Here is a 17,677-nt window from a genome sequence, read left to right on the forward strand (position 1 = left end):
CTGGTCACATGATCACATCCGGTCATGGACAGCCTACGAGATTACCAGGAATCATCTGCACTCGTGATGAGACCAATAGCTCTGAAACAAAATGGCCAACATGCATTATAGGTTATGTGGATACACAACCATGCTAGAATTGCTAAAAATAGCTCTTCAGTAACTTTCAAACAACACCAGCCCCACTGCAATCTACAGTGCCCGAGAAAACAGGCTGCAGAAGACGAGCATTTTAGCCGACTTTGGAGCTCTGTTTTCAGTTAAAATGACACCTCAGGTACTTTCCGTGGGTCAGAGATTTTTTGGGAGAATTTATATATGTAGTTATTTTTAAGATATGGGGAAATGCATTTTGTTTACAGGATTAAACCTCTGTTCATAGCAATTTTTCTTTCTTTAGTTTTATACAGACAAAATTGCACTGTTTCTTTTGCACTGTTTATGATTCAGAAATAAAAAAAAGAAAAGAGTCTTTTCAGTAATTTTTCTTGATTCAAATTTTGTTCAGAGAATTTAATTGAATAAAATTGTGAAGTCGGTCTCATGAATCGAATCGAATCATGACCGGAGTGTACTGTTACACCCCTAGTATCTAAACATCCACTGTCTGATATGATTCCCAACTACTTCCTCCTCTTAAGCTCACATCAGGTCTGAACTGTTCAGGATACCGTTTTAGTCATAACAATAACAGACGTTAGTAATCAGAGAAAACAGGCCTCCACAAGCCACAGTGCACAGAAAACTAGAAGCCGTTTTATTCATCTGATAAGCAAAGCCCTGACAGCGAAAAATCTAGGGCCAGTACAGATTGCTGTAAGATGCGACAGTCTGGTCCACTCTGAGAATCCAGCACCTGCATAACATCTTTAAATAATATGGCTAAATCCGTGTGTGGAACCTATGAAATGGGGTAAATACAGTAGAGTGTTTAAAATAGCTAGCTTTGCACCAAATCAAAACAAATGACTGAAAGACACTTTCAAATCTAGATGATCCTTATGGCTTGGCATCCTGTCAGAGAGAAATTGAAGGCCTCTTCATGATTGCAAATTCAAGACGCAATGTTTTACGATTACAACGTCAAGGACATTGTGGCCCTAAAACTCATGGTGCTCCACAAACAGATAAAATAAAGTCCAAGAAAGTTTTAGCTAGATTAACGTATCTATTATAGGCAATTTCTCAGTAAGAATGTGACCCAGTTATGTGTCATTAACTATCTAGTTTTTAGGTGAGTTACATAGGTTTGTTAAAGCAATATACTAAATTAAGCAAGGTAACTTAGCTTAGCCTGTTAATTCTTAATTAGCAAGCCAACTTCAATAATATGAGCGTTAGCTACGTAGCTGAGATGACTGCAAAGATGGAGCTCCTTGGACACATTTCTAAGTGAAAAATGCATACTAAATGTACCAAGAACAGTACCAACAATACAGATTCTTGAGCCCAAAAGTGTAATGTAGAAATTGAAGCACTACAAAGTTTACTCTGTAGTAACACCCTACACTGCATCTCTCACCTACACTCTTCCCTAACGCTCAATGACCCCAGACTGCTTCAGGTTTCTCTAATCCCAGCCCAGTTGATCCAGCTCATGAAGCATTTGATAATGAGATGATGTGTTGGATTAGTCGCTTTAAGATCATGGAAAAATCCAGAAGTGGAGTTGTGAAACCGCACTTAGCCGATATCCCAGACTGCACTGCAAACCAAATCAAGAACCTAAACTGGTGGGCAAATCAGCAGCCAGAGTTACTGCTTGTGTAATACTGTTCATTTTTAAATATGCTCTTATTATGGATGTGTGAATGTATTAGATGTCCCATTACTGAGGCGCATCACAGTCACTTTCCTCAATGACGGAATAGCCTGCTCCAATCCATAAACCAGAGAGAATTTGCTTTTATATTAACATTTTTCATCCTTAAATAGGGATGAAACAGCACAATCATTTCTATCTCTAATTAAAGCCTTTCTGCTAACGGATATGAAAAACTCATCATAAACACAATCTCAGGACCAAAAAAAAAAAAAAAAGAGGACAAGAAGACAAAAACTATGTTCTCATAAAACACCACTAGGCCTAAAAAATTAAACAGAAGCATGAGACCCTCTGTAATTCAATCACATTTTCCCTCTTGCAATTATGCAACAGCTGCACAAAATGCATTCCGGCACAATGCCAAAAGTCCTCACGCACCCACGACACACACACACACACACGCTCCAATATGAGCGAGCACCCAAACAAAAACACAGATAGCTGTGCTTGGCTGCTCCAGTCGCTATACCCACATGGTGAAATCACTGCCAGGCTCAAAGGCATGGAGAACTAACTGATATCATAGTGTAGAACCCAAACAGACATTCTTGCTTGAACACTTTCATGTACGGTTAACTAAAAAAAAAAAAGAAAAAAAAGGAAAGGTTAAGCCTATCAGAAAAATAACAAAGGCTAGTCAGAACCAGTTAGCATGACATCATGTGTATAAGGATACCACAGGAACCTACTGCATGTCTGGAGTCGAGTAAGTATGGTAATTTTCTACAGAATTTTGCTATAGATAAATAAGGTGTGTTTTAACAGGGAAATTGGGCTGCACCACAATACAAGGCCAAACTGGGGCTCCCCTTTTTCATTAACCATGGTGGCATTTTGTTGAAATCAAGCTTCTCCTTGGCTTATGACTATATCTAACCCTTGGTATTTTATGCCATGTGTGCACTTAGTCACTTTATTAAGGGGATCTATGCTTTGTATATTTCATTATCTTTCAGTGTGTTTTTGTTTTATGTTAGCATGCCATGTGCTATAACGTTGATGTGCCTTTTTCATCTCAGCAGAGGTAGTTTTAGGTCAGCTTCAGCTGTTTTAAATGTGCTCTGGAAAAAAAATTAAAATCGTGTTTTGTCATTACTCATTAGCATTTTGGTTAAACTGTAACATTACAGTTGGTATTAGATTTGGAGTTGTTAGTAGGAGTGTTACGGTTTGAAATTTTTTCATTGTATATTATTTTAGTCTAAAAATGGTGTCACAGTATCAAGTTATTAAGTGGCCATTAAAAAAAAAAAAAACACCAGTGGTGAAAATGAAAGAAAATACATTATATTGATAAAAGCATGTGGACATCTGACCATCACACCCATATGGGGTTCTTCCCCAAACTGCTGCCACAAAGATGGAGGCACATAATTGTATAGAATGTCTTTGAATGCTGTATTGTAACATTACAATTTCCCTTCACTGGAACTAAGAGGCCCGAACTCTGTACACAAAGTGAGCACCATGAAGACATGGCTTGCCAAGGTTGGAGTGAAAGAACTCGAGTGTCCTGCACAGAGCGCTGACCTCAACCACAGTGAACACCTTTGGGATGAACTGGAACACCGGATGCACCCCAGACCTCCTCACATTATGTCAGTGTCTGATCTCACTAATGCTCATGAGACTGAATGAACACAAATCCCCACAGCCATGCTCCAAAATCTAGTGGAAAGCCTTCCCAGAAGAGTGGAGGTTCTTATAACAGCAAATCTGTAATGGGACGTTCAACAACAACATATAGGTATGATGGTCAGTTGTCCACAAACATTTGGCCATATCGCGTATGTTGATTAAGTAATGCTGCCAGAGCATATTGGTAGTAATTACGATCAATTCTCATGGGATGAGTTGATCCCTGTATAAATTCACAACTCCATATATGCAGTTCATTTTAATATAGAATTTGATAGAGATGAGAGGATCAATCAACTATGCATTGAACTTTATACATTTTTGGCCTAAATGTGTGACTGACAGTGATCAAGCAACCAATGACGCAAATCATAAGTTGAATTTCACCCATTGTTTCTATCCTTTAATGTTTTAAAATGGGTTATTAAATACTGAGATACCTTGAAACTGTGATATTTGTAGACTAGGTTATCACATGGTGAAAATGTCCAACATTAACACCCCTAGTCGCTGCTGCCCTGATCTAAAATATTAAACATGTAAAATACCTACAGCTCAATATCCAATAACCAAAGGCAGCCAAGCTGAACTGTTATCTCCTGTATTCATTTTGAACATTCGTTCCTGAAATTCTGTGAGATTCCGGTTCCTGAGAGTCAGGTTCACTGGACTGGATTTTACAACGTCATAAAAGTGTGTGGCATTTTATTCAGGGCAAATATCAGTGTGGGAGTTTGATTATTGAAGGATAAAATCCTGTCAATATCTGGGGTCTCAACATTGGTTCTAGTAAAATCTCGTAGTGTCATAAAGTAACAATCCAACACAGTCATTTGTACATGCCGTCCGACACTGTATTTTGCAAAAATGAAAAGTTCTTGTGTAACTACCTTCAGTCTTCAGTCAGAGTTTTCTCGATACCAACCTTACCTTCAGAACACAGTGTCCTGTGACGTTTTTACAATAATCTAATTATTCCACTTTCCATTTCAGGTTATGTAAGCACAATGGAATTCATGAGGGTTCAACCATTTTTATCATTGTGTAATTCCAAGCAGTACCTTCAGGGATCGATGAGATCAGCAGAGGGCAGGTCAGGACCAGCCATGCACATCTCTAGTTCTGCAGGCATGCATATGAGCCAATTGTATTAACCAAGCGGAATTTGGCTGTTAACACTGTTTACTAACCGCACATCAATCAATCAATCGATCAAAATCTGGAGCAAAATCAAAAACTGGAACAAACAATAGAAGATACAGGTAGAGACATCTGAAGATCAGATTGGAAACACAAACTAATCACAAATTGGTTCACAAATTGGTCAGGGTTCACATTCATACCATTTCTTACACCTTTACCGTATGAAATTAAATCCACCTTCAAATTTGTACGTTTATCGTTATGCAGTCATACTGATATAATGGGTGCTGGTCTTTCATCAACATATAGAAGTACAATTCTCACACTCGGTCCGTAAAAATAACCGACATGCTGGATTTGGACGGGACTACAATATTTGGTAATAATTACATTTACCCACCTCCCAATCCAAAAAGAACGTTAGAAAGATCATTTTGAGAACGTCATAAAATCTCAGTATTTATCACTTTATGACTGCAAAAGGAAAATCGGCAGACTGAACAAAAAAAAATATATTAAAAAAATAAATGCATTTGAATCAGTATTCTGAAAAAGTCATTAGTGAGGTAATCCACTAATACACCGTGTCTAAATGAGAAACTGTGACACCCTAACAACTCTACGCCAAACCCTATTCCAGAGCCACAGAGGACATAGAGCCAGACACTGCTGGCTTTGTCCTGAGCCTCACCAGCGCAAGAATCGCTGACCTCTTTTCCAACATCCTGTTTTTGAGAAAAGTGGACAAAAAAAAAGCAGTGATTTTCTGACCCATGAGAGAAATGAGAAAGATGGAAAGAAAGAGAAGTACGGGGGTGTGTAGTGCTCAGAGAGAACAATCCTTCTTTTGCTTTCCGGATGACCTTATTTTATGGTCAATAACAGGACATTATGGCACAATAAGGAGCCGCAGATAGGAGAAGAGGAATCTGTAGGTGGTCTTCTGCTTCCTAGAAACTTCATTATGGCTGATAATTATTTCTCCCTCACCTTCCAGAACTGGTGGAAACATTAGCATAGGCAGATATGGTGGAAAATAAATCAAATAAAATCAGGAAATAAAATAAAGAATGAGAAATAAAGACATGTGCTATGCTTATTTAGGGATGCATCAATACTAATACTGCTATGCTGTGCTCATTTACTCATTCTAAATACATTCGACTTACCTCAGAAATGGGAAGTTAGAACGTCTGTGGAATTACAGAGTTACTGTTGTGAGTATGTCTACATGATGACTGATCTAAAGCAAACACTTGCATATGAAGTACAACGAATTTAAAGATAAGGAGTGCTACTGTGTGCTGCTATGCGCAGCCACGTTGATTTGACGTCACTTGCTGAACTCTGGGTTGAGGAGATTGTCCTGAATTCCAGAGTAGGATTTCCAAGTTGAGGGGATGTTTTCTTTGGTTTTTTACAAATTTTTGTCAAACGGGGCATAAAGTTGTCATGCTAACGTACAACACAAAATAACTCTGATCTGGAAGTATTTTATCAAGAGAAGTATCTACATCATCTTCCTACAAAACACAAACTTGATGAAACATTAACACAAAGAGTTCATTACTAGCAGCACAGAGCAGCAACCAACCAACAGTCAATGCTAGGTGAGCAAAAATATCAGCGCTTACCCAGTATGTTGTTCTTGACAATCAGCTGCTATTGGCCATTGACAAGGAGGGATTTCAATGCAATGAATGAATGACTATGAAACGTACTTTATGTACTTTTCTGGAGTGAAACAAAAACCCGACTCGATCCAACGTAACTAATATAGCTCGCTAATGCACTTCGTTTAAAATCAACTAACTAACATTATAAAGATCGAGTCTATTAGCTGGAAAAAAACGGTAGGCATCCCTAGTCTTATTTATATCCATATACTAATAAAATGTAAGGGTTGTTGCCATTCAGTCATGTTAGTTGCTAATCATTACGGAGTTCAAGGTAACAGAACCTTCAGAAATTTTAGTTGAATACCCCAGGTCTATAATGTCTATAATACAATTCCCATGTGTACAATCCCCAGGGAATGCTAGCAACATAATACACACTTCCTCCCCAGGAATCTGTCCTTGGCCTTGGCAATTGAGCTATAATGATAATGATAAAGTCTTTATTTATTACATATACATATGCACAGTGAAATTCTTTTCTTCGCACATCCGCATTCACATTCGCAGCACGTCAGGAAGCTGGGGTTAGAGCACAGGGTCAGCCATGATACGGCACCCGTAGAGCAGAGAGTGCAGAGTTAAGGGCCTTGCTCAAGGACCCAACAGTGGCAGCTTGGCAGTGCTGGGGCTTGAACCCCCGAACTTCCGATCAGTAAACCAGAGCCTTAACCGCCAAGCCACCACTGTCCCCCCAACCTCTACAGGCTATCACTTCCTCTGGCAGTCCAACCAGTGATCTGAGATGTACTGATAGTACTGTGCTGCTAGTGATACACTACCAAACACAAATGAGTGAAGAGTACCCAAATCTGCTAAGAACATCTGTGTCATCCCCATACCCTTCTTTCACATGTAAGCCTGTTTTTAATGTCCTATTTTCAGACAGGATACATCAGTAAATTATATTGTGTACTTCAAACTGCACCGGCAAACTGCAAAACTTAAGAATGTTTATGTCGCTGACCCACATTCAGGTTCTGAAAGGACATTTTTTTTGGAGCACTGACTTTGACTAGTGCTCTCCCAGAGGACACGGGAACTTGTTTGAGAGTCTCTAAGCAATGGCTTATCGTTCTCATATGCCCTAGTTCCCTCACATTCACAGCACTGGAATATTTTCTACCATTTTAAAATGGTATCCAGTGTGACATTTACAAGACAAAACTTTGCACAATCATGAACTCATGTGAATTCTGACCTGCAACCACACAAGTCATGCGATAACAGTCTGGTGTAATAGTGTGTAGAGATCAACCCAGTTGAAACCAAGTTCCACTGAAGAGCTGTTATTAGAGGTCGACCAATGGTGGATTTTACCGATACAGATAAATAAGTCGGGCAGAACCTGCCGATAACTGATTAATCGACCGTTTTTAAAATCAATACTGGATGAAAACATAACACTCACAGTAAAACAATAAAAACTTTATTACAAAAATAAACAGTACTGACTGTACCATGAAAATGTACTGTACTTTTAAAAAATGAAATAATATATAAATATTAATACATATAAGCTATTAATAAATATTAAAGTAAATTAAAAAATATACATCCAAACTGAAACGAAACATAGCACTCCAAATAACAAAAAAAAAATAGAGATTTCCAAAATGAATAAAAAAAACATTTCAAATAACACAACAAAATTGGTCAGAGATAGTTTTTATTTGGCCTCTAGAGACTTGTCCAGTAAGACGACAGCGTACTCTTCTCAACCGCTCCCGCAACGGACGCAACCCGGGGAAAATGATCAGTGTTAATCAGCAAAAAACGATCAATCGGTCGATCTCTAGCTATTATAATTCCAAAGAAGGAGAGACAAACGGATCAGGGGAAAGCTTTGTACATAGGCTAACATAATGGCTCCCCAACCATTATCAATCACATTCAGTTAGAAATAGAACTTACAAAATCCAAAATATTTCTATCTTTTTAATAATAATTAACGAACTGACTACACATGTAATTCTTCTAATCAAGAAAAAAGAAAGGCAGATCATTGCCAAAATTGTAACTGGAAAAATAATTAAAAAGTACCGCCTGCAAAAATTTTTCCAAGAAGCTCTGGGTTTCTCAAAGAAGCGTTGGCAGAAAATAGATGAAGAACCATGTTCCTTTATGAGAAAGAAGGGGAAAAGATCTACTGCTGTGGACAAAGGGGAAGCCTTCTTCATAAGGGATGATGTGAGCTCAATGACAACAGGATGAAAACAAAGTTACATGAAACAAGAAAAAAGCAAAAATACCTGCAGACTGACAAACTACAGAATTTACTGAACATCAGAGTCAGGTCTCTTATTGCTTTTTCTGTTCCCTTTGGCCATTTTAGGTTGATCAAGAAGCCTGCCAACGTAAAACTCACAAAAACTTGCAATTCATGGCCTGTACATAAATGGGCTGTTGGCTTCAAAAAAATCCTGAGGAAATTGTTGATGCAACAATGTGCCACCAAAAATCAAAACTATACGCATACGGTGAGTGTAAAGGGTGCATTTACATAACACATGCCACGTTGAAACCCCATTCAAATACAGAGATAGCCCTTACCCAGTGGTCAATGGAAGACAAAGTGCCTGGGAAGAGTACAACCACCACTGTAAAGACAACAGTGATGAAAATCTGGGAAGTAATGAATGCTTGATTCATGTAGTTTTAGTGAAAATTACACTTTTACTAAATATTCACAAGAAATTCAGTCTGTCCATTTTGGTGGCTCGCATCAATAGGCAACCCTGCACACTGGGGTACTATACACTGCAGCAGATCAGTCTCCAGTCCCTTTCTTCTCCATCTCACCTTCCATAAGGCATGATCCTCAAGCTATCTGGGCCCAACTTGACCCTATTCTAGACATGGTTAAGGAGAACTATCCACTTATCAACCGCCTTCATCTCTTCAGTGATGGTCCTGCTACGCAATACAAACAAAAGGGTAACTTCTTCCTCCTCTCCAAAGAGCTATACAAGAAAGGCTTCAAATACATTATTTGACATTTCTTTGAAGCCAGCCACACAAAGGTGCCCCGATGGTGTTGGTGGGACACTGAAAATGTCAGCTGTCAAGTTAGTCAGGCTTGTAGAAGATATCCCTAATGCAGAAGCCATGTTCCAGAAACTGAAGGGGTTAGATTCGTCTGCAAAACTGTTCTTTGTTGGGGAGAATGAAGTTGAGAAAAAGGTTGAGGAAATGCTGGAAGCACCTCCTTTAGTAGCAGTGAAGGGGACAACGAAGATGCATCAAGTATACGGGACATAACTTGCCTTTGTAAAGCAGCTGAAGGTGTTTTGGATTGTCCATGTTATGACCTTAAAGATCCTGGGACAGGAAAGAAGCACTACAACTGCCAATGAAGACACAGCTGTCACTGACCCAACTCCATGGTGGCCAGAAGTAATAGACTCACAACACATTGTTCTCCTGAGTTTGCAGTATGACTCCTGGGTATGGCTCATTTTCACAGGTTATTATGCACCAGTGTCAAATGTGAAAGTGAAATGCATGCACAGAAATGGAATTAATAAATTCTTCTGGCCAAGCCCACGCAATGACATTAACTGGTATGCTGATGACCAGATTCTATGCCTTATCCCAGAGCCACATGCATTAAACAAAAGGCCTGTCCAGGTCAAAAGATCAGTCTGGAGGTTCATAGAGGAGCACATAGCTAAAGAGTGAGGCAGAACAAGGACTTGGAAGATTATACTGAACATTATGCAACTGTTAGAACTGTTAAGATTCATTAAATGAAATGAAATTAAACAGATGATATAAAGGAGTCCTTGTGATCACTATGTTTTAAGGTTGATAGATAATTGACTGTATTGATTGAATTTGTAAAATAGAATGGTACATTATACATATATACATAATATATAATAGTATATTAATATATTAATATACTACATTATATTAATGTTAATGCAATTAAAAAGTATTAATTCAAAGTTATAGGGTCTCAATATTTCCATGTTTGATCTGTGTTCCTGTTTGAATTTTTATGTTAATAAAATGCCTTTCTTTGATAAAATATTTGATGAGTTATTACTGTGATGTCCACCCTGTTACGTATTAAATATTTAACTATAATTGAACAATATCACTAAATATACTTTCTCTGCATGTTAACATAAACAACACATTCTAAATACTGCAACCAAATTCTAATTATATTTACGGTTATTACAGAAAAATATGGTACAAATGGCTTGCCATTATTATAGAGAAAATGCATTTTCCTTCATAATAATTGTTTAAAATAACTTTGATGAGCATAAATTAGTATGGTTTAGAAGGGGGATGCTTGATTTAATAGAAAATGTGAACATGGTCATAAACATGCATTAAAAACATTTCTAATAGTTATACATCTGTCCCGTAACAGGGTGGACATTTGCGATACTTCGTGTGTGAACAATTTGGCCATAACTATTAGGATTTAATGGCCTGAGCTGGACCACTATCTAATTCTGATAGTTGAACATATCCTATTTGTGATAGAAAGATAAAAAATGGGAACTTCTTCAGATTTTTTTTTAAATTACAAAGTCAAAAGTCACTCGATTGAAGGAAAGACTCTACAGTTTGTTAATTTATACTATAAAGTGCACAAATTGCATGATTTCATTTCCTGTATTCACTTTGTGCATTATAAAAACAAACAGACAACAATTTGGCTAGTACAAAAAAATACAATGCACTGTATAATGTCACGAAAAGAAAAACTTCTGTAGTCAGTAAAACATGGTAAATAAGCCACCTGATATCGGTAACTGCACATACACCTACATGTGGGACTCCAAAGAGAAGGTGACATTAGATGAAAGTGAGAAAGAAGGTAGTTTTCTGTAACAGACATGTCTAAATGCCACGTTGGAGTAAGTTTAAAGGCGCTAAGATTGCTAAAGAATTGAGTGCGTTTGATGAGAGACTGTCGAAAGCGGTGCACTCGGACCCTCACCTGTACCTGAACCCCTCTCACTGTGATTACAGTGATTTCTGGAAAGTATAAAACTTCTTATGAAGGATGAACAAACCGTCGTCATTATGAACATGACAGCTACAGGTTTAATGAAGGAGAATCACGGATGTGTGTGTCAATAAAGGGTAAATTAAAGAAATTATCAGTATTGTAATGAACTGTAGCTTCTTCCACTTGGGGACTTTACCTGAACACAATATTCACATACAAGACATTCAGATGTCTTACCTCTGGTTCAGCCTTCGGTCATCCTCACTCCCGAAATCCTGAATCAGAAAGACAGAAATAGAAATACAATTTAAAGATTCATAATGAGGAAAAACACAGCCATTAATCCGTATTTATGAAACAGGAAAGGACACGACGTGTCTCATAAAATGACATGATGAATCACCAGTTCGTGTCTCAAGAAATCTGCCTGAATGTATGAAGAAAAACATAAAGTACACAAGCAGGTGAATCCAAATGTATATCTGATCATATGGTCTCAGATAAAACTGGTGCCAAACTAGGAATGTGCTGATAATTACAAGATATGTGTTATCGTGGACACTTTAAAGCACTTCTGCATTCCAGGACGTTGCAGGGCGACATCAACATCTAAGGTTGATTCCTTAGAACAAATTTGAAGGTAACATTGCATGTGAAGGAAATATCATAATTGTCCTGAAAGTTTGAGAAACATGACAGAAGGAACTGACGCACTGACTAATACGATTACTGTATATATTTTAAGTTCTATGTTATATATGTTAATATATTGCCTCCGACACGCTGAGGGGGCAATACATGTGAAATCACCGGAGGCCTCCCGACTGACCATCTCAGATTTGCTTCATGTTTTCTGCAATATGGGCGAAAAGGAAACATTTTATGAGACACAACACACTTTATTTTTGTCTATCTTAAAGCTACAGACACCATGTTGTCCATCAGATGTAAATCACCTGACATGATGGAATCTATCGACATTTCCCGACACTATCATCAGACATCCCAATCCTACTGTTGACTTATAAAAATCATTTGTAAATCAAGTAATTTTTCACCAAATACCTTATTTATTCTTACTTTTTTCTTGATCACTACTTTTACTTTAAATAAATTACTACTAGAATAGCATAAAACTTATCTGATTAACTTATAACAGTGTAAACCTATACTACAGGGAAGTCTGCAGCTCCTATTCCTCTTTCTGAGGGCAGAAATGGAAAGGGGCAGGGAAGAGAACATGGTTCCTGACCACACAAACAAGGTTTCATCATAACAATAAATGCTTTAAAAATAGTTCCTCAATGTGTGGGGAGGGCAGAACACTGGTGATTAGGTTACAAACCACAATGGGGAACAATAAGAAACCCAGGTAGTCCGACTAGGAACAGCCGTCCCACACCTGAAGAGGAAACGACTCAGTTTAGCCCGAAACTGCCCTCAGGAGACACTTTCACACAATGCAGCTTTCCGTCTCACTCTGTCTACAAGCTGAAACACCACTGGCCTTAAGGAGGACCGTGGTAATAAATGACCTAAAGATAATAAATCATATCTTACAGGCATGTGCCAAGGTTCAATTCTAACGTTATAATAATTGCCAAACCTTTTGGTCATATAATTTGTTGACTCACATTCTGTGACTAACTTCTCAGCTTAAAGAGAAATCAAAACTGACCTTCAGACTGCACATCTGGTCATAACATCTGGACTAATCACTTAAAAGACAAAATTCTTCCTTGTCTGTAATCTTCCTCGCTACCTGTAAATGGCTTCTTATTTTTGATCATCTCAAAGTGTACCCCCAGGAAGGTTTTTAAAAAAAATAATAATAATCAGAATGTTTCACCTTTCCCTCCCCCACACCCAGCTCTCATGGAACAGGAAATGCAGAGTCAGCTCACACTTCAGTAGCACTATACTGACTACTAAGCAGCAACACTTGCAGGATTGCTGTCGACCCCTCCGCTAATGTGTGTGACAATGGTGTTGTGGGAGACAAATAGTCCTTCGCACATGGCTAGTGTCTACATCTGACTTCATGTTTTGTTGTCAACAGCCAATCAAATGCTGTGTAAAAAACCATAGAACCACCTTACATTATTCCCGTCCCAAATACATAATTTTACTTACAAAGTAGGTCACACTGCATAAGTATAATTTTTAAACTTTAGTTTCATGTTAAGCATTTGTAAAAAGGTTTGGTTCGTGCAATCTAACCAATGTAGCTATGGAAAGCTATCTAACAAGCTTTATACACAGTCTGGTCATCTTACATTAATTAGCTATATTTCTAACAATCTACAAACACAAATATGACTGTGCAGCAATGCTTTGAATCATTTTCTTACTGCATAATCCAGTTGCCCTTGAGTTTCAACATAGGAAATGAAGAACGGACATTCTCCTTTACGATTTTATGGTAGAGAGAAGAAGTCATGTTTTCCTCAATTATTCCAGCACAAAGGTGCTGAAGCAGCAAAGCATCCCCACACCAGCACACTTCCACCACCACCATGCTTGACTGTTCAGAATTTTCAGAAAATTCAGACTAGTCTTAATGTTCTTCTGGGTTAGCAGTGGTTTTCACCTCACTACTCTTCCATGGATGCCATTTTTGCTCAGTGCCTTTATGATAGTCGAGTCATGAACAGTGACCTTTACTGATGCAAGAGAGACCTGTATGTCCTTTGGTGTTGTACTTGGTTCTTTGGAGTCCCACAGCCTTTTAAATAGCTTTGAAACCCTTCCCAGCCTGATGCATTTCAATCACCTTCTTCATCATCATTTCTGGAATTTCTTTCAACTTTGACATAGTGTGTTTACCCAACTTCATGCTGTTGAAAAAGTTCTATTTAAGTGTTGATGTGATTAAACAGGGTTTGCAGTAATCAGGCCTGGTTGTGTCTAGTCCAGCTGAACCCCATTATAAATGCAGTTTCATAGATTTGGAGAATTAGTAACTACAGGGGCAAATACATTTTCATACAGGCCCAGTTGGTATTACATAACTATTTTGCATCTATAAATAACAGTATCACTTAGAAACTGTATTTTGTGTTTACTCAGGTTTCCTTTGTTTTATCTTAGATTTTGTTTTCATTTCTGAAGCAATTTATTATGAGATATATGCAAAAACAGAACTCAGGATGGGGCAAATACTTTCACAGCACTGTATTCACAAACGGTCGATTCTGGTTCAGTTCGAATATAACCAGTTATGGTATTGACTTTGCTGAGAGGGATACATACATAGCTGTCTTCAAATTTGGACGAAATAAGACAGCTTAGAGGACAACTGTCTGAATGGACTGAAGGGGTGGTGACAATTAAAATTTACTTACAGTAACAAATTATTGTGTACCACAATGCATCTGAATGCTCGATTCTGACTAAACAGAGGGTGTTGATTAATTTTCTATAACAGTTCTATTGCATATTCTAATACATTATGGACTTGTATGGCAGACACTCCTCATAAACGGTTTCAAAATGTGTGTAATCATTGTTAAAGTGAGGTTTACTGTAAGTAGACGTTTATCATTAGCATGTTTGGAAGGAGTCTCCAGTGTCAGTGTTTTGTAACATTCAGAAGTATACAGTTGGAAGAAAAATGATTCAACCCGCATTGCAAATCAGGTTTATTGTCAAAATTTACAGAATTTCAACTGTTTGCAATGAACAAGTCAAACAAAAGCAATTGAAATAGTTCAACACAACGGATGCTTCAAGTGGTTTATCATTTACCATGATATCAATATTACATCGTTATATCACCCAGCTGTCTCTCATATAATCTTCATGTTTTCTTAATTTTCCCTTTCTGATGCTCCATCCATTCCTTGAATACTTTGCAACCTCTCTATTCATCCCCAACTCTCACTTTCTCTCCCTCTCTCTCTCTCTCTCTCTAAAATGGTGTGAAGAGATGACATCACTGCAGCTGTGTCCCTCTATTGGATGGGTTATTCTGCAAAATCCAAATGTGTGTTTGTGTGTGTGTGTTAATAGTAAGATGATGGAGCAGCCCCACCCTCACCAAGGACAGACCATGTCATTCATTTTGAGGGAGTAAACCCCCTCCAAACAGTACTAGAGTCACTTAGGGTATAATGACGTCATTAGTGCAGCAACATAATCTTCCATAGAGCCCAAATGGAACATTTGTTTCTGATGATCTAATGAAGCAGTGATTCCCAATCAGTGATTCTTGCACAACCTGTTACACACCTTAAACTACAGCCCAGTACCAGAAAGTAGAAACCAGCATGGCATACTCATGAATGCAATATTTTACATAATAACTGGAGACCATGAAATCCGTGAAGGACTTCCGAATGTAAAATTGCGTCTGCTGGCTTTGTTTACACTGCAGTTTGATGTAAGTGTGTGTCGCTTGTGCCCTCTACTGATGAAACTCACATTCTGCAGCAAAATGTCCCAATGACGTCATAGAAAGATTTTTAAAATTACTATACACAACATGTAACATTGTTAATTAACAAATCCCTTACTTTGTTACTGATATCAATGGAGCACTGCATCCGTATTCGAGTCCTCTCTAATGGTGAATGGACGCTGTTGACACGCTTCTCTAAAAAGGTCATGTGATGCCACTGAGACGCAACCTGAGCCGTTTTGCGCCTGTGCAGCTTTAATCTCTTCCCAAATGGATGCCCGGCACTCCTCAGAGAATCATTTGTGTTACAGGCTAAACGGTGTCATGTTTATAGTTAATCGAATGAGAAATGGATGAAACACATTGTTATAGGGCATGACGTAGGTTGTGTTACAAATCAAACCTTAGGAGACAACGTGTCATCAGTGTATTATGTGTGTGTATGAGGTTAATGGTTCATTACACAGGACAATGTCAGGTGGATATTTAAAGTCAGTGGGTCATTGTACTAGCAAATAAAAGGTTTGCATGTGTGTATAACATGAAATAGTTGTGGTAACATGACCAAACCTTCTGCTCTGACAAGTCCACTTTCAAAATGTCCTGATCATCAGGTATAGTATATATCATAAAACTCAACAGCTAAGACATTTTTATGTCTATTTAACATAATATCACAAAATATCATATAGGCCATTATTGATACACCTACAAGACGTGTACAATCCTACAAAGCAGGATAATAAATACAATCCCAAACAAGTCACCAGCTTCGTATTAAGATTTATTCACACTGAAACTATTTCATGTTGTAATACAAGCGGTTAGAAATGAAAGATGGTGTTCTGTTGAAGAAGGCAACAGTTAACAGTTATATAATCTATGGGAAATTTCATTACATGCACATTTCTGCTGTGAAGATGGCAAGATAGAAGCAAAAGACTTATGTGATTTTTTTGTTTGTTTAATTTTCTCATCTTGGGCTTGTTCTTAAAAGCTCTTCATGTCTAAATTTTATTCTTGAAATTAATCATGTATTGTTGTTGTCATAATTGATCTATCTGCTAAAAAAAATATGACATTCTAAAGCATGTCATGATGTTTTGTTTTTTTGTGGGTGTCTGTGAAATCCAGATAAATAAATAAAACGCACGCCAATCTGCCTGCATTCATCAACACATTAAAATAAATAAAAGTAACACAGTAATACGATATCTTCCTCTATCCATGTAATTTTCAAATGTAAATAAGAATTAAATTTGCCAATTATACAAAAAGTGTTTTAAATTTAGGCAAACTATAGTTAGATTTTACACTATGTTTTGATTTTACCCCGGGAATTTATACTATATCTTGATTTTACACTATATCTTGATTTGATCCCCAGATTTTATACTATATTTTGATTTTACCCCCAGATTTTATACCATGTTTTGATTTTACCCCCGGGTTTTATACTATATCTTGATTTGATCCCCAGATTTTATACAATATTTTACCCCCAGATTGTATACAATATCTTGACTTTACCACCAGATTTTATGATATATTTTGATTTTACCCCCAGATTTTATACTATATTTTGATTTAACCCTCAGATTTTATACTATATCATGATTTTACACCCAGATTTTATACTATATCTTGATTTTACCCCCAGATTTTATACTATATCTTGATTTTACCCCAGATTTTATACTATATCTTGATTTGACAACCAGATATTCTGATTTTACCCCCAGATTTTATATTGTATTTTGATTTAACCCTCAGATTTTATACTATATCATGATTTTACCCCCAGATTTTATACTATATCTTGATTTGACCCCCAGATTTTATACTATATCTTGATTTTACCCCAAGATTGTATACTATATTTAGATTTTATACAATATTTACCTTTTACCACAGATTTTATACTATATTTTGATTTTACCCCAGATTTGATACAATATTTAGATGTTACCACCAGATTTTATACTATATTTAGATTTTACCTCAGAATTTATACTATATTT

General features: G+C 37.3%; 1 protein-coding gene across 1 annotated transcript in view; it reads right to left on the minus strand.

Annotated features, from left to right (window-relative positions):
- The window catches only part of ssh1a (slingshot protein phosphatase 1a), a 56,106-nt gene that overhangs the window by 37,080 nt on the left and 1,349 nt on the right, over positions 1 to 17,677 (minus strand). The window contains exon 2 of the mRNA XM_017452138.3: positions 11,495 to 11,532. Within this exon, the coding sequence (XP_017307627.1) occupies positions 11,495 to 11,532 (38 nt within the window). The remainder of the gene's footprint in view (positions 1 to 11,494; positions 11,533 to 17,677) is intronic.

Source organism: Ictalurus punctatus, chromosome 22 (assembly GCF_001660625.3).
Source record: "Ictalurus punctatus breed USDA103 chromosome 22, Coco_2.0, whole genome shotgun sequence".
NCBI classification, from domain to species: Eukaryota; Metazoa; Chordata; class Actinopteri; order Siluriformes; family Ictaluridae; genus Ictalurus; species Ictalurus punctatus.